General features: G+C 49.2%; 3 protein-coding genes across 3 annotated transcripts; 2 read left to right on the plus strand and 1 right to left on the minus strand.

The window, feature by feature from the left end:
* Positions 1–224: 224 nt before the first annotated feature.
* ACR2 (DNA-directed RNA polymerase I subunit RPA2) lies at positions 225–4,275 on the plus strand. Its single transcript, XM_024471518.1, has 3 exons — positions 225–452; positions 530–1,017; positions 1,063–4,275. The coding sequence occupies exons 2-3, from the start codon at positions 538–540 to the stop codon at positions 4,204–4,206; spliced, it is 3,624 nt and encodes a 1,207-aa protein (XP_024321226.1). The 5' UTR covers positions 225–452; positions 530–537; the 3' UTR covers positions 4,207–4,275.
* Positions 4,276–4,370: 95 nt separating this feature from the next.
* VC83_07956 (uncharacterized protein) lies at positions 4,371–6,188 on the minus strand. The gene has a single exon (XM_024471519.1). It carries the CDS (start codon positions 6,154–6,156, stop codon positions 4,630–4,632), a length of 1,527 nt encoding a protein of 508 aa, XP_024321301.1. The 5' UTR covers positions 6,157–6,188; the 3' UTR covers positions 4,371–4,629.
* A 13,659-nt stretch (positions 6,189–19,847) lies between these two features.
* On the plus strand, positions 19,848–21,435 carry VC83_07957 (uncharacterized protein; the record flags this gene model as incomplete). Its single annotated transcript, XM_024471520.1, has 6 exons — positions 19,848–19,896; positions 19,959–20,054; positions 20,109–20,366; positions 20,426–20,791; positions 20,855–20,953; positions 21,008–21,435. 6 exons carry the CDS (start codon positions 19,848–19,850, stop codon positions 21,433–21,435), a joined length of 1,296 nt encoding a protein of 431 aa, XP_024321302.1.
* Between the last annotated feature and the right edge of the window lie 2,202 nt (positions 21,436–23,637).

Genomic DNA, 23,637 nt, shown 5'->3' on the forward strand with positions numbered 1-23,637 from the left:
GTATCCACTCGGGTGTTCCCACACACCCAGGAATATCGTCCAGAGAAACAGCCAGCGGCGTCAAACAAGCAGGCCCGCAGCAAGTTCCACAGCAAGTTCCACAGCCGTCCTATGGATACTGGCTGGTCTTCAATGCTGGCGGTAAACGTTTGAGGCGGCAGTGTACCGGCCGGGGGAATTTTGCAAGGCTAGGTTCGGTCTGCAAGCTGCAAGTCCAAGGGCGCGAACGCGAGTGAAGTCACCAGCTTTCCTTGGAGACCCGGCGCCTATGCCGTGTTTGGGTTAGTGTGGTGGTTACCCTTGATCGGGGTTAGCGTTAGTGGCACGGGCGATAAGAGCGATAAATCACGTGTGGGATGGTAGTGGAGATAGATTTTATTTCGATAGCCTCGAACTTTTTGACGATTACGCCGGCAGGGAAGCACGCTGTGGTAGAGATCGAGAGCCTCTATGTAAGCTACGATCTTTTGCCGTGATTGTTACCTTCTTCAATCGCAATGACATTGAATCATCCTAATAATTCATACAGAACCCACAATGGCGCCCGTAAAAACGAAGAGAGGCGGCACAAACACCAAATGGTCGACGGAATTCGACACTCTCCGGAGAGACGAGCTTTTCCGCAACCCCCCCCAAGACCACAGCGCATACCCAGCGTTGCAGGCTGCCATTGAGCCGCATATCAACTCCTTCAATGCCGTTTTTGAAAAGGATGGGCTCCTCGCCCAGAGTCTCAAGGACATTGGCGCAAAGACGTACCTCGATGGTGATCAGCGCCTCGGGCCCGCGGGCAAGAACAAGCTCACTGTCAGGATAAAAGAGGTGTTTGTTGAAAAGGCCATGCTGCCGGCGAGCAACAAGTTCTCGACGAGGAACAGAGAGATTATGCCGGCCGAGTGCAGAGAGCGCCATGTGACGTACCGCGGGAAGATGAGCGCCAGGCTCGAGTACAGGATCAACGGCGGAGATCCGGTCGAGTTTATCAGAGAGCTTGGACAGATTCCGCTGATGTTGAAGGTATGTTTGAAGCTTTCCAAGAAGATTTAAGCTAATTTGTTCCAGTCAAATAAGTGCCATCTCGAGAATAACTCGCCGGCGTTACTGGTGGAGCGCAAGGAAGAATCGGAGGAGCTGGGTGGATACTTTGTGGTCAACGGAATTGAGAAGCTTATCCGACTCCTGATTGTCAACAGACGCAACTTCCCAATGGCAATCATCCGACCTTCGTTTGAGGGACGTGGACCGACATATACCAAGTTCGCTACACTCATCCGATCGGTCAGGCCTGACCAGACTTCGCAGACGAATGTCCTGCATTACCTTGATGATGGAAACGTCACATTCAGGTTCTCGTGGAGGAAGAATGAGTTTTTGGTGCCGGTCATGATGATCATGAAGGCATTGGTTGAGACGAACGACAGGGAGATTTTCGAGGATCTCGTTGGAGGGGCTGGTTCGAAGGGTGCCAACAACACCTTCTTGACCGACCGCGTGGAGCTGCTGCTGCGCACTTACAAGGCTTACGGTCTGTACACAAAGTCGAAAACGAGGGCATACTTGGGAGAGAAGTTCAGGATTGTGCTTCAGGTTCCGGATAACATGTCTGATTACGATGTTGGCACGGAGTTCTTGCGCAAGATTGTGATGCCGCATTTGGGTAACGTGGACGTCACTGAGGTACAAGACGCCGATAAGTTTCAGATGCTGCTGTTTATGATTCGGAAGCTCTATTCGCTGGTTGCCGGCGACTGCTCTCTGGACAACCCCGATGCGGTTCAAAATCAGGAAATCCTTCTCGGAGGGTTCTTGTACGGTATGATCATCAAGGAACGTCTGGATGACTGGCTCTCTACTGCCCTTCGCCTCGGTCTGCGCGAGTATACGAGAAGAAACCCAGCAAACAACTTCGCGTCGCCCGAGTTCTTGAAGGATTTTCCGACCAAGATTTTCGGGAGGACGAACGAAGCCGTTGGACAGGCTCTGGAGTACTTTATGTCTACGGGAAACCTGATCAGTCCTACGGGTCTCGATTTGCAGCAGACGTCTGGATTCACGGTCGTCGCTGAGAAGATCAACTTTTTGCGTTTCATCAGTCATTTCCGCATGGTGCACAGAGGCAGTTTCTTCGCACAGTTGAAGACTACAACCGTTCGTAAACTGCTGCCGGAGAGTTGGGGATTCCTATGCCCTGTCCACACACCCGATGGAAGTCCCTGCGGTCTCCTCAACCATCTGTCCCACAAATGCAAGATTCTCACACACGGCGTGGACGCCGGCGCTCTCCCATCACTTGCCGTCGACCTCGGCGTGGTTGGATTTTCATCTGCTTCCACAGATGAGAGTGTTGTAGTTATGCTGGATGGAAAGATTCTGGGTTGGTGTACGCCGAAGCAGTCTCTGCGGATCGCGGATACACTTCGATTCTGGAAGGTCGAAGGAACGCACAACGTTCCTGTCGAGTTGGAGATTGCCTATGTGCCAGCCTCGCACGGTGGCCAGTACCCAGGTGTATACCTCTACACTGGGCCCTCGCGAATGGTCAGGCCAGTCAAGTATCTACCACTCGACAAGGAGGATTGGGTTGGTCCGTTGGAGCAGCCGTTCATGTCGATTGCAGTCACCGAGCAAGAAATCGACTCAGGAGAGACGACGCACGTCGAATTCGACCCGACCAACATCCTCTCCATCCTCGCCAACATGACTCCCTTCTCCGACTTCAACCAATCTCCCAGAAACATGTACCAGTGTCAGATGGGTAAGCAAACCATGGGTACCCCAGGAACAGCCCTTCGCTACAGAACCGACAACAAGTCGTATCGTCTCCAAACCGGACAGACGCCGATTGTTCGTGCGCCTCTGCACAACGATTATGGATTTGATAACTTCCCCAACGGTTTCAACGCGGTCGTTGCTGTCATCTCGTACACCGGTTACGACATGGACGACGCCATGATTATCAACAAGTCCGCTCACGAGCGCGGCTTCGGTCATGGCACCATCTACAAGGTGAAGAAGTACGAGCTGGACGAGGGCCAGAAGTCGAGATCGGCCAAGAAGGTCAGCAAGCTGTTTGGTTTTGCGCCCGGCGGACTTGTCAAGTCCGAGTGGAAGGCCCTGATTGATGAGGATGGTCTGCCATTTGTCGGCCGTCTCGTCAAGGAAGGAGATCCAGTCTGCGCGTGGCACACCGTCACCACGGACGCCAACGGCAAGCTGGTCAACCGTGACGGCATCACGCACTTTGAAAAGTACAAGGAGGGCGAGATGACGTTTGTCGAGGAGGTTCGCGTGATTGGCAGTGAGAACGGCAACGAGCCGGCCCAGATGATCTCTGTCAAATTCCGCGTCCCTCGTTCCCCCACCATCGGTGACAAGTTCTCCTCTCGTCACGGTCAGAAAGGTGTCTGCTCCCAGAAGTGGCCTGCCGGCGACATGCCATTCTCCGAGTCTGGAATGCAGCCTGATATCATCATCAACCCCCACGCTTTCCCATCGCGTATGACGATTGGCATGTTTGTCGAGTCGCTCGCTGGCAAGGCCGGTGCGCTACACGGTCTCGCACAAGATTCCACGCCGTTCCGATTCGACGAGGAGAATACTGCTGGAAACTACTTTGGCCACCAGCTGATGAAGGCGGGCTACAACTACCACGGCAACGAGCCGATGTACTCTGGCATCACGGGCGAGGAGCTGCACGCTGATATCTACGTTGGCCTCGTCTACTACCAGCGTCTGCGTCACATGGTGAACGACAAGTTCCAAGTGCGTACCACGGGTCCAATCACTGCCCTGACTGGCCAGCCGATAAAGGGTCGTAAGAAGGGAGGAGGTATTCGTGTTGGTGAGATGGAGCGTGATTCGCTTCTTGCTCACGGCACGGCATTCCTGCTGCAGGACCGTCTGCTGAACTGCTCCGACTATACGCGCTCGTGGGTGTGCAAGGGTTGCGGGACGTTCCTGTCGGTCCAGCCTACTGTGAGTGCATTTGCGCCGAGGAAGAAGGGGACGGGGGTTGTGAGGTGTAGGAGGTGTGCCGTCAAGGTTGATGGGTTTGTGGCGGATGGGGAGGTGTGGGAGGATGGAGAGGGCCAGAGGTGGGTGGGGGGTGAGGAGACGACGGTTGTGGCTGTTCCGGGGGTGTTGAAGTATTTGGATGTTGAGTTGGCCGCGATGGGGATTATGTTGAAGTATAATATCGAGCCGTGATGAGTTTTAGGGGCGTTGGGGGGTAGGAATTGAATTTAAATAGGAATTGAATTTAAATCTTGTATGCAGCGCCGTGGGTGATTTGTAACGGTGAGCAGAAGCATGTAACTGAAATTATAAAAAGTGTTATGAACAACAGGGAGCGTGGACAACGGCGTGGGAAACAGAGATTGTAGACGGGGAGAACAACTGTAGCCACTGGGCATCTTTGAGCAACGTAGAGCTGTGGGCAACTCAGATGGCAAGTAGGCATTTGCAGGCATCTGCGTCAGGCCTCACATAGCAGATATTCGAATCATGAGCAGCAGGATTACAATTGTTTGCGTTGGATACTGTGGCAACGAGAACTGCCCTTCGCAACTATATTTGTCAAGCAACAGCTCGGCAGAAGCTCTAATTATATGATATCATCTAGTCATATCGTTACATTTCAAACTCATCACTCGCTTCTGCATCCTCCGGCACCTCCTCATCAAGCTCCTCGTTGACGAGCGTCCCCCATGCCGCACTCTTTTCCATGACCCCTCTCGCATCCTCTCTCCCCACCCCCAAATCATCCATTACAAGTAAAAGCCCAACCTCCAACACCAGCACAGAAGTAACATACACCCCGACTCCCCTCGCACTGACGACTACGTCCCGTACAGCCGCCTCCCTCAGCTCGCCCGATAAGGCGTCAAGAACCTCTTCTTGTATCACCCGAGCACCACGAGGGCCATAATACCCGGGTACGCGCACCCTCGCACCCGCTTCCGACATGATGCTCTGCATGAGCGTGCGGTTGCGACCGGCCGCAATGTCCTTTGCGAGAAGATCTCTGTAGTGTGATGGAGCTGAGTCTGGGTCGTCGAGGAAAGTGCGAATTGAGGGGAGATGAGCACGAATGCGTGAGGGAAGCTCGGGCCAAGCAACGGGCGGATAGTTGGCCGAAGAGGCTGCAGTGTGTCGGCGGTGGTGGCTGCAGAAGCGGGATTGGACCTGGATGCGCATGGCAAAGGGGTCGACGGAGGGAAACGAGGAGGCAAAGGCGAGGAGGAGGGAGAGTGGGACGTAGGTGCCGCACATGGGGCATTTTGTTTCGTTTGGGTTGTGTGTGGGGGGTGGCGTTCCTTCGGAATCGATATGGCGAGCTGGTGAGTCGCGGGTTTGGGAGGATAAATATATTTGTTCGTCGGAGTCGGAGTCGCGAGGATGGGTTTTCAAAGCTCCTCCGTAGGTGTTGAAGACCGGCTTCTCGGGCCTCGCCAGTTTCGCTGGCTTCCGTAGCTTCCGTAGCTTCTCTGGCTTCTCCGGCTTCCCTGGTTTCCCTAGCTTCCCACGAAGGCCGTAGTCTTTGAATGCCGGCTTTGGAGGGCCTTCGATGGCGGTGCTCGGTGCGTACGTTTTAAAGGTGGGCTTCTGCCCTGGCGACGGACACCGCACTGTAGGCGCCGGCTTTTTTCCAGCCCCATAATCGTTAAATGCGGGCTTTTTCGGAGGAGGGCTTGCGGCGATCGCTGCGTACGTTTTGAAGTTGGGTTTCTGCTCTGGCACTGGCATCGGTTTGGAGATGTTCTTCTTTGGGCGTTGCGTCTCTGGCCCTTCCATATAGCCACGAGCTTGTCCAATCTTCCTTGCGGCTCCCCGGAAGGCGGTTCCCTTGTATGACCCTGGGATATACGCCGGTTCGGCCTCAGGTTTTCTGGTGTTTAGCGTACTGTTTTCGGATCTGTGCCTTCCCCGGTCGAATTGCGATTTTATATCTCCATTGTTCGAGTCGTCGGAATCTGATGCATCGTCTGTCTTTCGCTTTTTCGAATCGTTCCCCGTGATGGCTGCTCCTGCTGAAGCCCTGGCATTTTTTTGAGTTGGATTCCTTCCTGTCGACTTCCCCCCCACTGTCTTCAGGAGAGGGGCAACTCTGTTATCCGGGTAGAGGCCAACGCGTCTTCTGTCTTCTTTCGTAGACATTTGTTTGGCGTGTTGCACCTCGAAAGTTTTGGTGGGATAGAACAAAGATGTCCAGCATCCTCCAGGGTTGACGTCGACATGGATATATGTTTACCCGAGAGCATGGTTGCCTAGTGGACAGCTAGGGATACTTTCTCTACAAAGATAAGTTACATAGCAGGGTACGTCCATTTCAAGGCCAGACAAACTTCAACGTTAAATATTTGTTATACCTAAAGAGATACAGGCATAGGGATTTTTTTATTCGATTCGTAGCGTTAAGAAATATCTACGTACTAAGTTTCTAAGTTTTATCTCTATAAATGAGGTAGTTGTGATGAATCATAGTCGTAGGATACACATATTATAGGGTAGAGACACAGTAATTTAACTACAGTCCACTCTCGCCAAGACGATGTCGGATTAGTCGATAACACCGCTAAGTCGATATTTTTTTCAGCACCAATTGATTTTCGCACTCAATTCTCGATATTCGCGATATTGACCTTCTGACCTTTAATTATCGACTTATCCAACTCTATTATGCCTCGAAAACACACGATTACACTCAAACAGCGCCGTGCCCTTCGACATTAGGCACACAAACAGCACCCGAAACCCTCCTAGAAAGCCTGCATCAACTGGTTTCTTCACGAATTCAATCATAGGCTCAGTCAATCGACAATATCAGATAGCCTTAGTAACCGCTTTAAACATCTTGACAACTCGACAATAACTAGATAACGAAATCGAACTGGCCAATGGCCTCAACTTGAACAAATTCTCTACGACTTTTAGCGACGAATTGATAGCCGCGGTGGCTTTGTGTCACGATGCTCTCCAAGCCAATCACCTCAGGGCATTAGAAGCATTTAGAGGGCGAAATTGAGGCAATTCAGCTTAATTCCTTGGTTTAGGAGACATTAGATAGGTGGATTACATAATACTTGGCATTTCAATATAACGTGGTTGTACACCGAGTCGTGAATGTCACCGAGTCGTGAACTTTTCCCTACTTAGCTACCTACGAACTTCAACACGCGTTTCCTCCACAACTACCAATGGAAATCCAAACCCAAGAAGCGCGAATCATTCTAGCTATTGAGGCTCTTCAAACATGTAAATCGCTTAATCGCAGGTCTGCATCAATACTATATAAAGTGCCTTATTCTACGCTTACTGATAGAATGGCCGGCCGACCTTCTTGACGCGAAACCAAAGCCAATAGTCTTAAATTGACTGAGCTAGAAGAGGAAGTGATTATTCGAAATATATTGGATATGGATGCAAGAGGATTTGCGCCTCGGCCTGCTAGTGTGGAGGATATGGCAAATTATATCCTTGAATCGCGTGGGGGAAAGTGTAATGGTGGGTGCACCAGATGTGAGAATCTAGCCACCCAAGGAAGGGATGATTTTACTAAGACAACACACTGTCTTAGGAAACAGAGCCAAAGGGTTGTAGCTTAGACTATTCCACAACGCAGCAATCAGGTGTGTGATGTAGTGAAGTGGTTCAGACAAGTTGCAACAAATGTTGAGTCTGGGAACTCAGGGGTAAGTCAGAGGTTAACACCTCACTGACTTTTCAGAAACAAGGAGTAACAAGATGAATGCTTGGAAGCTTGTAAAAGACGTGGAAGTATGTGATAGTTGATTTACTGTATTGCCTGCTTGCCCTTTCTTAAGGAAAGGGCAATCCTATTTATGCCAAAGGAGTGTAGTTCTCTCATTTTCCATGACTTTCCATGACTAACCAGGCTTGGTAAATGTATTAGAAATCAAGTGCGACCCACAACTAGCTTGCTAATCATGTAGCGAATGTAAGAGAATCCCATAGAACCATCTCTTGGGTTCCTAGCCTATAGGAAGTGAAAAGGAGGTCCAAGGTCAGAGTACCTATAGATAAATTATGTCATAACTTAACCAATCTTGTGGGTAACTAAGGAGCGATGACGTGTAATGAATCATAGAGGGTTGTAGAAGCTTCTAGAGCTATCGTTCATGTTCCTAGGCCTCTAGTTGGTAGAGATATGCCATGTGGTAGTATTGGCCCACCCCCTTAAGGAGGAGATTTTCTTAATAACTTGTTCAATGAGTGTCCAAATGATATGCCGTGATGTATGTAGCATAAACAGATGTAGTAGAAGAGTTTGCAGCAATCGTTGAGTAGTATTGCTTCTGTTGTTGATGTGATAAGCCAAGATATGTATGTTGACTTGTAGGTTTGAGGAGGAGATTTCTAAGTTTGCTCTTGAGTTTGATAGCAAACTGAGTGCAACGAATGTCAGTATGACAGAAAGCACATTGGGACGCGGTGGGAATATCGATTTATACAACGCCACCCCGAGTTAAAGACGCGTTTTAATCGCGTTTATGACTTTCAAAGAGCCTTGTGCGAAGATCCTGAGCTTATTGGAGCGTGGTTTCAACTTGTGCAGAACATGAGAGCAAGGTACGGCATCCAAGACTGCGATTTCTACAACTTTGACGAGACGGGCTTCATGATGGGCGTTATTAGCTCAGCTTTAGTTGTTACGCATGCCGATCGACGTGGCAGAGGCAAGGCAGTTCAGCCTGGCAATCGGGAATGGGCTACAGCAATTGTTTGTGTGAATGCTGAAGCGGGAGTATCCCTCCGTTTTTAGTAGTTCAAGGGAAATGTCACCTTTCAAGTTGGTATACTGAAGGCGGCTGTTACGACGGAACAAGAAGGCTGGCCAACTACAGGACAGGAAGGAGGGAGGTCGCATGAGACCGGCCCTGGTACCTGGAGGGGCAGCGGGGAATAGTAGTTCCGAAAGTATCACGTGACGGACTCGCAGGATGATGAGAAGAGTCCTAAGAGTCCAGGACTCCGAGGACTCGAGTGAGTTCCCAGGAGTCCACTAGGCACGACGCCACTATATAAGTAGATAGTATTTCCTTAGATAGGAGCTTCGTGCTCAACTCAATACAGTATTTGTTATATACTAGTAACATGTTACTTGAAGCCTTTGTATCTGATCCCCTGCCTCCTCTGATAAGTAAACCTTTACGCAAGAGAACCTCTGTGTCTTCTATCGTTTAGAAGTCAGCGTTACACTTTGAGCACCACTTCTACGAGGCACTGGCTCATACACAAAGCAACATGTCTGTCGTCAGTTTGAAGGGGAAAACCCCCACCACGCCAACTTCGTCTCAGAGGTCTAAGCCTGAGAATGAGGAGATGCCTGACGCACCCACCGTCAACGAACTCAAGGAAACTCTACGCGTCAAGTTGCCCGACACTTACTCCGGCAACCGAAAGGAACTTGAGGTGTTTTTGCTACAGGTCGAACTGTACCAGCACTTCAATGACGAGAAGTTTCCCACCCAGGAGAGCTATGCCCTGTGGACTGCGTCCTACCTTAGGGGGGAAGCCCTGCAATGGATCGAACCATTCCTCAAGGATTATTTCAAATATGAAAGTACCAATGGAAGCATGGCAACTACGCAGACTATGTTTGGCAGCTGGAAAGGATTCTGTAAGGAAATCCGACGCATGTTCGGAGACATCGATGAGATCAAGACCGCGGAAGACCATCTGTTTGCACTTAAGCAGACTGGCAGCGCCCTCACGTACTCCACAGAATTCCAGAGATACGGCAATCAGACAGGATGGGACGCCAGCGCACTCATCAGCCACTACCGACGTGGGCTGAAGAGCCATATACGTATGGAACTTGCCCGTTTGGAACAACAATCAACGGACATGGTAGCGCTAATCGAACATACGGTCCGAATCGACAATCGACTATACGAATTCCAGAAGGAACGTCGGACCTATGACAAGCCCAAGAAAAGTTACCCCTACTGGGGAAACGAGGGCAGACGACGGGATCAACACCCGCGAGACAACCGTTGGTCGGACCCAATGGAACTCGATGCCACGTTCAAACCTGGACGACCCCGTGACCCTAAGAAAGACAGACAATTCAAGGAACGACTCTGTTTTAACTGCGACAAGCCAGGCCACATGGCCCGAGACTGCAGACAGCCAAAGAAAGGGAACGGCGGACGCAAAGTCGGCAAACAACTCAATGCCACCTGGACAGGACAGTTGAACGCAACGTTTGTGAGCAAACAGGACTGGGGAATAAACGGCGAAAGCACCCCAGAAGACGAGAGCTCAGATGAAGGGTCGGAGGCGGAATCGTTCACCGTCTCGGAACAGGAAACCTTCGACGAACTCGCACCTATGGAACCAATGAGTCCACGGTGCAAGAGCGTAGTAAGACGCATGGCAAAACACGCCCACGCGAAGATTAGGGCCGAACGAGACAAGCCCAGCGGCCAGAGGAGAATCCCCACGCTTAAGGGCATCTACGGGAACCTGTTACAGGGACTTCCGTTAGAGTGCAAGGTGGACGACTGCAAGGATGACCTCTGGAGATACTACGACCAACTAACGAATACCCGCAGGCTGCTTGGCACGTCCCCAGACGTAGCTAAGTTGGAAGCCCAAGAAGCGGAAGAACTGGAGAAGGATGTCGAGCATATGGCTAAACTGAAGAATATGAAAAGCGTCGAACTTTACTACCAGGACCGCAGGAGAGCCCTGGAGAAGTACGACGAGAAAGCCAGAGATATGCTCCAACGGGAAAATGCGAGACCCACTCCATGCATCGAAAGGAGAGCCATGGAGCAACTAGACACGTTCTCCACGCCTCCGAGGGAAGATAGTGCATGGGTGAGAGGACAGCGGGAACTATCAACGACAGACGCAACAGAGACTGATCATCCCTGGCACGCGTATGTCTACTGGGAGTATTGCAGCGAAGATGACTGCAAGCTCCACTGGAAAAAGAAACACCAGAATCAGTTGTTTCCCCGATCCTCGCCCAGGATACACTTCAGAGACGCAGAGCAAGTTCACTCCCTCAGGCGAAGCCAGTCTGAAGGGGACTTGCCTATCAAAAGCGAACAGGTATACGAGAAATACCCACATCTGCTAGACGAAGCAGAAGAGCGAGGGAAACGATCTCCCCAAGGACCACCATTGGAAGCGGATGAATACTATCCTTCCTCGGACAAGTCAAAAAACTAGGAGTCCTCGACGGTAGGCCACCGGCGAGCGACACAAAGAGGCCTAGTACAGACCAGCTATGCGCCACGATGGGCAGCATGCAACTATATGTGGTCGCTAAGATACAACAGCGACACCTCCGAGCAATGATTGACTCAGGAGCGACGGGCAACTTTATGACAAAGAAAGTAGCAGACACGCAAGGTTTCAAGACGCAATTGAAAACCGAACCATACCCGTTAATGGTCGTAGATGGAGAGCCCATCTCGACTAATGAAGGAATGGTGACCCACGAAACGGTCCCATTGGAAATGGTCATGCTACACGGGCACAAGGAAATGATTCAGTTTGACATCGTGCACATGGACAACCATGCGTGCATCCTTGGTGTGCCATGGCTCAAGAAACACAACCCCCAGATCGACTGGTGGAATGAGAAAGTTGTGATGAGCCAGTGCGCGTGTGAACAACGGACGGACACGCGACAACGGGAGAAACCCTCCCAGGGCCGGAAGGAGTTATGTGCAACCTCCGAGCTCGATGACCTAGCCCAGGCATCCTCACCGACGAGTATACCGGTGGAGTACAAGGAATACGAGCAATTATTCCAGGAAGGCCCTAAGAACGAGGCGCTTCCTAAGCACCAACCATGGGATCACGAGATACCTTTGGAGAAAGACAAGAGTCCACCATTCGGACCAATATATCAGCTATCGGAAAAGGAGCTGAAGGTACTTAAGGAGTACATCGATGATAACCTAGCGAAAGGATTCATCAGACCATCCACATCACCAGCAGGAAGTCCGGTGCTTTTCGTACCAAAGAAAGACGGCTCCCTACGGTTATGTGTGGACTATCGAGCGTTGAACAACATCACAATCAAGGACAGGTATGCCCTGCCGTTAATCAACGAACTACACGATAGATTTCAAGGAGCAAAGATCTTCAGTAAGCTAGATCTACGAGGAGCATACAACCTGATCCGAATCAAGGCTGGGGAAGAGTGGAAAACAGCATTTCGCACCCGCTATGGCCTATTCGAGTATCAAGTCATGCCCTTTGGGCTAACAAACGCACCCGCATCCATGCAACGACTGATGAATGATGCTTTGCACGAATACTTAGACATCTTTACCATTGTCTACCTAGACGATGTCCTGGTGTATTCAGCAACCAAGGAAGAGCATGTCAAGCATGTCAAGCATGTCAAACTTGTCCTGAAGAAACTAAAGGAGTACAGCTTACTCCTCAAACCAGAGAAGTGCGAGTTCCATAAAAACCAAGTCGAATTCTTGGGTTACATTATCGGAATGCACGGCATCAAGATGGACCAAGCAAAAGTAATGGCAGTGTTGGAATGGCCAACACCGACCACGGTCAAGGAAGTGCAAGCCTTCCTAGGCTTCGCCAACTTCTACCGAAGATTCATCTCGGGATATTCTAAGGTAGCTCAACCACTCACGGAGCTTACCAGAAAGGATCTCGAATTCAAATGGACGGACAAGGCAGAGGCTGCTTTCCAGGAACTTAAGACGAAGTTCACGGAAGCACCTATCCTTGCTACATTTGACCCTGCAAAGAAGATCATCCTCGAAACGGACTCTTCTGACTTTGCAATTGGAGCATGTCTGAATCAACCAGACAAGAACGGTAAGTTCAAACCAATCGCGTACTACTCTAGGAAACTGTCACCTGCGGAACTCAATTACGATATCCACGACAAGGAGCTACTGGCTATTGTCGTTGCCTTTGAGCAGTGGCGAGTATATCTTGAGGGACCCACCTACCCTGTGCAGGTATGGACGGATCACAAGAACCTCATATACTTCACCACGACCAAGGTTTTAAACTGCAGACAAGTCCGCTGGGCAGAAACCCTCGCAGCCTACAACTTCACGATAACCTATCGCAAGGGCTCCGAGAATGCAAGAGCAGACGCTCTCAGCAGACGGACCGACTACGCCGGCCCAAAGGAAGAAAGACCTAGAGCAATTCTGAAGAAAACAGATGCAGGAATACAGTACAACGAGTTACTAGCGACGATCTCAGTCATCGAAGATACAGAACTCGAGGAAAGACTCAAGAAAGCTTACGCAACAGACGAATGCGCCAAGCGAGTCTTGTCCAAAGTCGAAGGCGACTTCGCCATCGACGAACAAGGATTGATTCGATACAAAGGGTTAGTGTATGTCCCAAGTCAAATGAGACGCCCGCTGGTGCAAGAACAACACTCGTTACCAGCACACGGTCATCAGGGAGTAACACGAACCTTCGAACGAATCACCCGACACTACTACTTCCCAGGTATGAGGAAGCAGGTAGAGACAGTGGTAAGAGAGTGCGACATTTGCAGCAAGTCAAAATCCAATAGGCACCTGCCATATGGACAACTCAAGTCGACACCAGTACCAAAAGGAGCGTGGAAATCAATAGCTTTGGACTTCATCGTCAAGCTTCCACCCTCCAAGGACCCGTTAACAGGAATAGAATATGACTCTATCCTCGTCATCACGGAAAGACTCACGAAATATGGGAAGTTTATACCATATCTAGAAGCTAGCAACGCCGAGGCGCTCGCATATACCTTCATTCGAGTCATATTAGCCGATCATGGGATGCCAGAAGAAATCATCTCAGATAGAGACAAGCTCTTTACTTCGAAATTCTGGAAATCATTGATGGCGCTACTGGGAACAAATCATAAGCTATCAACAGCTTTTCATCCCCAGACAGACGGCCAAACAGTAAGATTAAATCAGACCCTTGAACAGTACCTGCGAAGCTATGTCAATCATCAACAGGACAACTGGGTTCAGATCTTACCCATCGCACAGTTTGCATATAACAGCGCGATGACAGAAGCAATGAAAGTCTCACCGTTCTTTGCCAATTACGGCTACCAGCCAGAAGCATATAGGCAACCAAGACCAGATGAATCACAAGCTGAACAAGCCCTGATCGTGGTGGAACAACTGAAATCGTTCCACGAACAACTTGCGACGGACATCCAATTCTTAAATGAACGATCCGCCGCATACGCAAACAAGAAGCGCAGTATGGAACCTGCCTTCAAGGAGGGGGATAAAGTATACCTACTCCGGAAACATATCAAAACGAAACGACCAAGCACAAAGTTGGACTTCAAGAAATTGGGACCATTCAAAATATTGAACAAAGTCAGCTCAGTTAATTACAGACTGCAGCTACCCAGGAAGTCTAGACTACACCCGGTATTTCATGTCTCACTACTGGAACCAGCAAGAGGAAATACCCCAATTGCGACCAACACCGAACTCCAACCCGAGAATGAGATAATCGAATATGAGGTCGAAGCGATCCTAGACAGAAGGTTAGTAGGACGTCGAGAAGAGTTTTTGATAAAATGGGAAAATTACGAACCTACGGATAATTCGTGGGAACCAACAAGGAACATCAGCAAAGAACTGCTGGAGGAATATCGACGCTGCCATCCGCCAGCCATTGATCCCAAGATGCAGGGGAGTAGGCCAGTGGATCGGAGGAAGCGGGGGTCCCGGTCACAGATGAGGAGGCAGCGCTAACTGCCTGTTCCTCGGCCTCAACAGCGTCACGCTTCTCAGCAGCCACACATTCGGCCTCCTCTGCCGCATCAAGCTCGTCGAGGGTTTTCAAACCTCGCCGGAGCATATCTTTACCACGGGTTCGGATGAGGCGTTTCTGCTTCCGCAGACGAAGTAACTTCGAAAGGGTTTCTTCCTCTTCGCGATCCAGGCGATCCTCCTCCCGTTCGAGCTTCACCCAGTCGGGATGCTCAGGACCCATACAGTCACATTTTTCTTTCAAGTTGCGACGAACGCACTCGGCGCACTGCCGTGAATCATTTGGAGATGACACGCAAGTAACATTTCGCCTCACGCAGTTCGAGCAAGAATCCATTTCGGGTAGTTCGTATCCGTGGTTCTTTATTCGACGGACAAGATCGTTGCGTTCCTGGAGTTTGCGGGCAGTGTCAGTAGGCATGTTGCATGTTGAAGGACTCGCTGAGGAGCAGCAGAGTCCCGGGGACATGGACGTACTTATAGGATTCGAGACGAATGCCCAGGGGAAGGGAGCGAGTGTTACGACGGAACAAGAAGGCTGGCCAACTACAGGACAGGAAGGAGGGAGGTCGCATGAGACCGGCCCTGGTACCTGGAGGGGCAGCGGGGAATAGTAGTTCCGAAAGTATCACGTGACGGACTCGCAGGATGATGAGAAGAGTCCTAAGAGTCCAGGACTCTGAGGACTCGAGTGAGTTCCCAGGAGTCCACTAGGCACGTGACGGACTCGCAGGATGATGAGAAGAATCCTCAGAGTCCAGGACTCCGAGGACTCGAGTGAGTTCCCAGGAGTCCACTAGGCACGACGCCAGTATATAAGTAGATAGTATTTCCTTAGATAGGAGCTTCGTGCTCAACTCAATACAGTATTTGTTATATACTAGTAACGTGTTAGTTGAAGCCTTTGTGTCTGATCCCCTGCCTCCTCTGATAAGTAAACCTTTACGCAAGAGAACCTCTGTTGTCATCTATCGTTTAGAAGTCAGCGTTACAGCGGCCTTCCTCACAATTGGGTAATTAAACCAACAAGCAATGGATGGACCAACAACGAGACAGGTCTAGAATGGCTTCATCACTTCGATAAACATACTTGCAGTCGTGCAAAAGGACCATATCGGATGTTGGTTTTAGACGGGCATGAAAGTCACGAATCAGCTGCGTTTCAGGAATATTGCAAAGCAAACAACATCATAACTCTCTGTCTACCTCCTCACTCGTCTCACCTAACTCAGCCACTTGATGTTGGGTGCTTTAGTGTTCTTAAACGCATGTATGGGCGTCAAATTGAGACCTTTATTAAGGCTCATATAAACCATATTACAAAGGTTGAGTTTTTTATAGCTTTCCACGCAGCTTATAACCAGTCAATAACAACTCAAAACACCAAAGCTGGATTTCGCGGAGCTGGTTTAGTGCCCTTTGATCCGCAAGTAATCATTTCAAAGCTAGACGTCAAGTTGCGGACTCCTACACCTACAGGACCCCCCTCTATAGACGCTGATCCTTGGGTTTCTCAAACGCCTCGCAACCCAATAGATGCTCTCTCACAGACTACTCTAGTTAAAAATCGCATTGCACAGCACCAAGGAAGCTCGCCAACCCCCATTTTTGCTACTGTTACTGCATTAGCTAAAGGGACAGAGATTTTGGCACATGAAATGACTTTATTGTCAGCTGAAGTCTGCACCCTTCGAGCAGCAAACGAAGGTCTTAGCAAACGCCGGAGGGCTAAAAAGTCTCGTGTCCGTCAAGGGTGTGCACTTTCTGTAGGGGATGTGTAATGGTGGGTGCACCAGATGTGAGAATCTAGCCACCCAAGGAAGGGATGAATTTACTAAGACAACACACTGTCTTAGAAAACAGAGCCAAAGGGTCATAGCTTAGACTATTCCACAACGCAGCAATCAGGTGTGTGATGTAGTGAAGTGGTTCAGACAAGTTGCAACAAATGTTGAGTCTGGGAACTCAGGGGTAAGTCAGAGGTTAACACCTCACTGACTTTTCAGAAACAAGGAGTAACAAGATGAATGCTTGGAAGCTTGGAAAAGACGTGGAAGTATGTGATAGTCGATTTACTGTATTGTCTGCTTGCCCTTTCTTAAGGAAAGGGCAATCCTATTTATGCCAAAGGAATGTAGTTCTCTCATTTTCCAAGACTTTCCATGACTTACCAGGCTTGGTAACTGTAGTTGACGTAAGAGAATCCCATAGAACCTTCTCTTAGGTTCGTAGCCTATAGGAAGTAAAAGGAGGTCCAAGGTCAGAGTACCCTATAGACAAATTATGTCATAGACAAATTATGTCATAGACAAATTATGTCATAGACAAATTATATCATAGACAAATTATGTCATAACTTAACCAATCTTGTGGGTAACTAAAGAGCGATGACATGTAATGAATCATAGAGGTTTGTAGGAGCTTTTAGAGCTATCGTTCATGCCCCTAGGCCTCTAGTTGGTAGAGATATGTCATGTGGTAGTATGAGTGATGTCATGTAATGAATCATAGAGAGTTGTAGAGATATGCTATGTGGTAATATCGGCCCAGTAACTAAGGAGTGATGACGTGTAATGAATCATAGATGGTTGTAGCAATCGTTGAGTAGTATTGCTCTTGTTGTTGGTGTGATAAGCCAAAATATGTATAGTGACTTGTAGGTTTGAGGAGGAGATTTCCAAGTTTGCTCTTGAGTTTGATAGCAAACTGAGTGCAACGAATGTCAGTATGACAGGATGCACATGATGATTTGTCCCAAAGTGCAGTTACGGAGCAAATAAATCGCGAGAAGCGCTCTGGAGGGGTTGGTAGGAATGAGGGGCAACCAGGTGTACGACATTGTGGCACTTGCGGGGGGGCTGGCCATAATGCACGAACTTGTCAGGAGGTCATAGAAGTACTTAGCTCATCAGATTCTGAATAGTTTTAGTTTTAATACATGTTGTGGTTGTTTAATTATACCTTACAGTGGTGGGTATAAAAAAGTTTCACGACTCAGTGACATTCACGACTCGGTGTACAACCACGTTAACGATATTTTCACTTTTACGATATTTACACGTGTCACCAATTGTATCGACTTAACGGGAGTTGACTGTATAATGAAAATTCTAACTACCCTGTTATAATAAGCCACTAACGTAAGTCGTGGCGTAACCGGAGAATAACATAAACGGGATAGTGGGAAATATTGAGCATCAAGAGTATCACCAAACCAATGTAAACCCCCCCCAACATGGTGCGAAAGCATAGTCAGAAAGCCGAAGAACTAGAAGTTTTATTGGCACAAGCTGTTGCTGGAGTTAAATCCGGATTATACAAATCTTCGTACGGTGCTGCAAAGGCTTTACACCTTCGGCCAGACACAGTCCTTCAATGCGTTAATGGGAAACTGTCACGGAGAGAAGCTCGACAACAACAACAACTGCTATCGCCAGCGCAAGAGCAGACACTTTTAAAGTGGATTAAGGTGCTAACAATTAGTGGATATGCTCCTAGTCACCGTATATTGCGGGATATTGCTGATGAAATCCGTGTCAACCATGCCGCGTTTTCGAACTGTCGCACACTAACAGTCAACATGCCCAACACATGCATCACAAAGAGATTTGTCATACTGACATTCGTTGCACTCAGTTTGCTATCAAACTCAAGAGCAAACTTGGAAATCTCCTCCTCAAACCTACAAGTCACTATACATATTTTGGCTTATCACACCAACAACAAGAGCAATACTACTCAACGATTGCTACAACCATCTATGATTCATTACACGTCATCACTCCTTAGTTACTGGGCCGATATTACCACATAGCATATCTCTACAACTCTCTATGATTCATTACATGACATCACTCATACTACCACATGACATATCTCTACCAACTAGAGGCCTAGGGGCATGAACGATAGCTCTAAAAGCTCCTACAAACCTCTATGATTCATTACATGTCATCGCTCTTTAGTTACCCACAAGATTGGTTAAGTTATGACATAATTTGTCTATGATATAATTTGTCTATGACATAATTTGTCTATGACATAATTTGTCTATGACATAATTTGTCTATGACATAATTTGTCTATAGGGTACTCTGACCTTGGACCTCCTTTTACTTCCTATAGGCTACGAACCTAAGAGAAGGTTCTATGGGATTCTCTTACGTCAACTACAGTTACCAAGCCTGGTAAGTCATGGAAAGTCTTGGAAAATGAGAGAACTACATTCCTTTGGCATAAATAGGATTGCCCTTTCCTTAAGAAAGGGCAAGCAGACAATACAGTAAATCGACTATCACATACTTCCACGTCTTTTCCAAGCTTCCAAGCATTCATCTTGTTACTCCTTGTTTCTGAAAAGTCAGTGAGGTGTTAACCTCTGACTTACCCCTGAGTTCCCAGACTCAACATTTGTTGCAACTTGTCTGAACCACTTCACTACATCACACACCTGATTGCTGCGTTGTGGAATAGTCTAAGCTATGACCCTTTGGCTCTGTTTTCTAAGACAGTGTGTTGTCTTAGTAAATTCATCCCTTCCTTGGGTGGCTAGATTCTCACATCTGGTGCACCCACCATTACAGTTTGCTCTTGAGTTTGATAGCAAACTGAGTGCAACGAATGTCAGTATGACAATTCTGGGTAGAATTATTCTCCTTCAGGGAGTAGGACCTGTAGTCCAGCTACGGAGGACGTCTGTGATATTGCAACATAAAACTGCCCATGACTACACATAGCTGCCCATAGATCAACAACTACATGCTTATACGACTAGCCTTGAGACTTATTAATAGTCATAGCAAAGCATAAGCGGACGGGAAATTGTTTACGGGAAAACTCTATGCGCTAAGCCTATAGAAGTAGGAAGTGGGGCTATAACCTAATGTAGCCAATCCTGAATTTCAACAAATGATAGCCAATCAATCAGTCTTGGCCTTTTATAATGTAGTATAGTATAGACGAGTATTGTAGACCGGCGCCGTAGGCGCCGGTTTGTAAGCCAGCCTGCCATGAAGCCACGTAAGCACGTGATTTGGCATAAGTCACGTGGACCACGACGCGTCCAAATCCCCCTTCTTCAACAACGCGATGGCCTCCACCCCCCTCACCACCGAGGCTTCTGGCCTCAAAGCCACCGGTAAGTTATTCCTTTTCTTTTCTTTCCTTTCTTGATTGAATTACCAGCTAACCTACGGATAGAAGAAGCCGTCGCCGCCGCCACCATGGCCGCAAATACCCCCCCCCCAACCTCCACCACCACTCCCGCCGCTACCGGAGCCGCGCCCACGCCAACTGGTAAGTGATACCCCTTCTCCTTATATAGATAGATTGATACTAACCCTTATTTAGATGAAGCCGCTTCCGAGACGACGATTCCGGGCTCAGCCCCCCCCACAACCCCCCCCACAACCTCCTTCGCCGCCTCTACGGCCGCGCCCGCGCCTATGGTGCCTGCGTCCTCGCCGGTGATCTCACCAACGTCGCTAGTCGCCTCCCTGCCGTCGCCTGGCCTTGCGTCTCCCGGCCTTGTGCGCCCCTCCACGGCGCTTGAACTTACGGCGCGCGTCCCCCCCGCAACGCCCGTCCGCCCGGCTACGGCCGTAAGAAGTACGTAACACCTCCCCCCATCCGTAAACAATGTGGCTAGATACTAACAGTTTGTTTAGGCGCACCACAACCGGTTGTTCTCGACTCCCCAACCCCCGCCCACCAGATGGCCCTCCAGCTCCTCCGGTCTGGGATGGCTGAAGAAACCCGGCGCTCCCGCGCCCTCGCCAGCCTCCTCACCCTCCCCGACGCCCGCCACCTAGAGTTCAGGTCGTTGATCCCCGCGGACCTCCCGAACTTAGCGCGGGTCCAAAATTTAGAGGCGGCCGTAGCCTTTACGGCTGGAGAGGTGGCCCAGCCACCGTGCACCGATTGCGACCGCGGCCACGGCCAATTCGTGGAGTGCGTCTCTGTCGTGGGTTTCCTCCACGGCAGTTGCGCAAACTGCCACTTCGGTGGCGAAGGGAAGCGCTGCTCCCTTCGTGGTAAGTCCTCTCCCTCCCTCTCTCTCTCTTGTTTTGGTTCCTGTACTAACTTAGATGGAACAGCCCGTCTGCTTACGGCCCTGGCCGCTACTTCTTCTACGGCGCCGCTCCTGTCTACGCCTGCCGCTGCGCCCATTACGGGTAGTCCTTCGGGACGATCTAGTAAGTCCCCCCCCCCTTTCCTTGTGGTTTACGGCCGTAACTAATTGATAGAAGGTCTCCATGTCCGCCATGCTGTTAAGGCAGCTACTTCCTACGCTACCGAGGCGCTTACGGAAGAAGCCCTTCGGGGCCGTAAACGCCGCGCCACCTCCCCCTCTACCAAGGACTCCCGCCCTGCCCGTCGCCCGCGCGTCACCGCCGCCCGCGTCCGCGCTACTACCCGCGCTAGTGTTGCCGCCACGACCGGCCTTGTGCCTGTTCCCCGCGCCCCCCTCGACTACCAGCTAGAGCTAGAGAATGCTGTCGCCCAGTTCCGCGTTGCGAGCCCCTCCTCCCGGGAGAGGCTTCGGTTGGTGCACTCCCTCGAGGGGGTGGCGATGCAAATCGTCACCTCCTCAGAGGGCAACCCCAGCCTCTTCCAGGGGGAGGATGAGGAGGAGGATGAAGAAGAGGAGGAGGAGGGAGAGGAGGAAGCGGCCTAAGGGCCATATATGTATGTAGAATATTGTAGAATAGCAAACGACACGCCTACGGGCAATTACCTTTGTTTGTAGTCTAGTAAAGTATAGTATTAAATGTGACATGTTCATTTACGTTCCGTTACGGATTATTACGGATAGTTACGGGTAGCTATAAATGACTTAACATGTAATACGTATAAGTAAGACCGTAAGTAAGACCGTAAGTAAGACCGTAAGTAAGACCGTAAGTAAGACCGTAAGTAAGACTGTAAGTAATAAATCAATAGTAGATAAGTAGAATAGAACGTAAAACTAATTAATCCCTACTAAAACCTCAGGAAATACTATATTTTGAGTAGTATTCTCATCTCCTTGTGGAAGTAGAACCTGCAACCCAGCAACGGATGACGTCCGTGACATTGCGACGTAAAACTGCCCATGACTAAACGTAGCTCTCCGTAAATCAACACCTACGTGCTTAAACGACTGGCCTTGAGACTTATTAATAGTCATAGCGAAGCATAAGCGGACAGGAAATTGTTTACGGGTGAGAATAAACCGGTAATCGCCCTCATTCGTCTGAAGTTTAACCCGTGGAATCGTCCGTAACTGTCCGTAAAACTGCTCTCCAAGTAGTCGGACTTGTAAACAATGTTGCGTAATAACTAATACTACCATTCGCGACCCGTTACATAACCCCTCTCGCGGGATAATATTCCGTAAGAGCATTATAGGCACACCAACCTTTAGCTGTAAGAGCGATAATGGTAGCTGAGCCGTCGTACAGGCCTGAAGCTCCTCAACAGGGACGTCATGAACGTCATTAGTACTATCATTAATATCTGCAGTATCAACTGAGAATAACGTCCTTACGGATCCAGGATAGCGGGAAAGCATAAGGGCGTTTAGCTGTAATACAGTCTCGTTATGGACCGTAAGCACCGCTCGGTCCGTAAACACATCCTGGGCATGGTTCTGTGACCGCAAAACCTCGCTAGGATATATAGCATCAAGTAGCGTATTGAGCTCCTTTGTTTGCGTAATATATGATGGTATAGTTACGGGTCCCTTAAGTTGCGGGTCGTATGGTATCCGTCCAATCCAAGAAACAAAATCCTCATCAAGTAACCCCCCGCGAACACGCATATTTACCCGTAAATGAAGCTTCTGTAGACGGGGCCAGACAAACGAACACTGTAAGCACGCATGTACGATCTGAGACTGGGAGCCCTTTGGCACTACGGGTAAGATCTGGGCAAAATCGCCACCAAGTATTACGGGCACACCACCAAATAAGATGTCATCCGTAACATCCCGTAGGTCGCATAATAGCCGGTGGACAGCCTCAAAACAGTGTTTGTGCTGCATTGGCACTTCGTCCCATATAATGAGACTTGTTTCCTTTAGTAGGCGCCCAGTCTTAGAGTTACGGGTAACTGAACAACAGGTTGTGTCCGTAAGATCAATTGGGATCTTAAACTGGGTATGAGAAGTGCACCCATTTGGTAATAATAAGGCTGCAATACCTGTAGAAGCAACACAAAGCACTGATTTCCCTTGCGCCCGGTAGAAGTGACACAAAGCCTTATATAAAAAGGTTTTCCCAGTCCCGCCTGGCCCTTGTAGGTAGAAGTGGGCAGTTTGCGGGGCCGTTTCAATAGCAGAACATATCGTACGGAAGCAGCCAAGCTGATCAGGGTTCAATTTAGAGACCAAATCATCCGCAAGTGTAGTTTCAGCAACTGGATCAAAGCCGTGCCTAACATACGGTAGCCTTACGGACCATTCATATTGCGGAAGTGGTAGTCCAAAGTCCGTAAGCAGCTTCCCAATGTCCGTAAGCCCAACTGAGAGTAAGTAGAGCCCGTAATCAATATGCGCATCTTGTAAAGAGCTAACTGAAACACTCCTACGCTCTAACTCATGTAGTAAGTCGTCACATATGTGCTCCTTAAACTGGTTCCAAAGGAGAAGTGGCTGAGCCATCATCTCCATCCGTAAACCTGTTAGAAATAGCGTCCGTAAGCCATGGCCAGTAGTGAAGATAACGGCTTCAGTAAAGCATTCAACCCACTCCTGGTCATTTTCAACTAAGCCGCGTGCGATACAGGCCTCATGATATGTTTCATAACATACCCCATTAAAGCTACGGATGTCCGTAAATGAGGTTGCGCCACGGACCACAGTAAGAAGCATCCGTAAGTAGAATTTATCACCTGCAGT

Source organism: Pseudogymnoascus destructans (assembly GCF_001641265.1).
Source record: "Pseudogymnoascus destructans isolate 20631-21 unplaced genomic scaffold scaffold_21, whole genome shotgun sequence".
In the NCBI taxonomy this organism is placed as follows: Eukaryota; Fungi; Ascomycota; class Leotiomycetes; order Thelebolales; family Thelebolaceae; genus Pseudogymnoascus; species Pseudogymnoascus destructans.

Excerpts from the sequence above, each read along its gene's own strand:
- ACR2 (XM_024471518.1), top strand. The coding sequence starts at position 538 with ATGGCGCCCGTAAAAACGAAGAGAGGCGGCACAAACACCAAATGGTCG. Across the intron at positions 1,018-1,062 it reads AGATTCCGCTGATGTTGAAG|TCAAATAAGTGCCATCTCGA; the intron begins GTATGTTTGAAG and ends AATTTGTTCCAG.
- VC83_07956 (XM_024471519.1), bottom strand. The coding sequence starts at position 6,156 with ATGTCTACGAAAGAAGACAGAAGACGCGTTGGCCTCTACCCGGATAAC.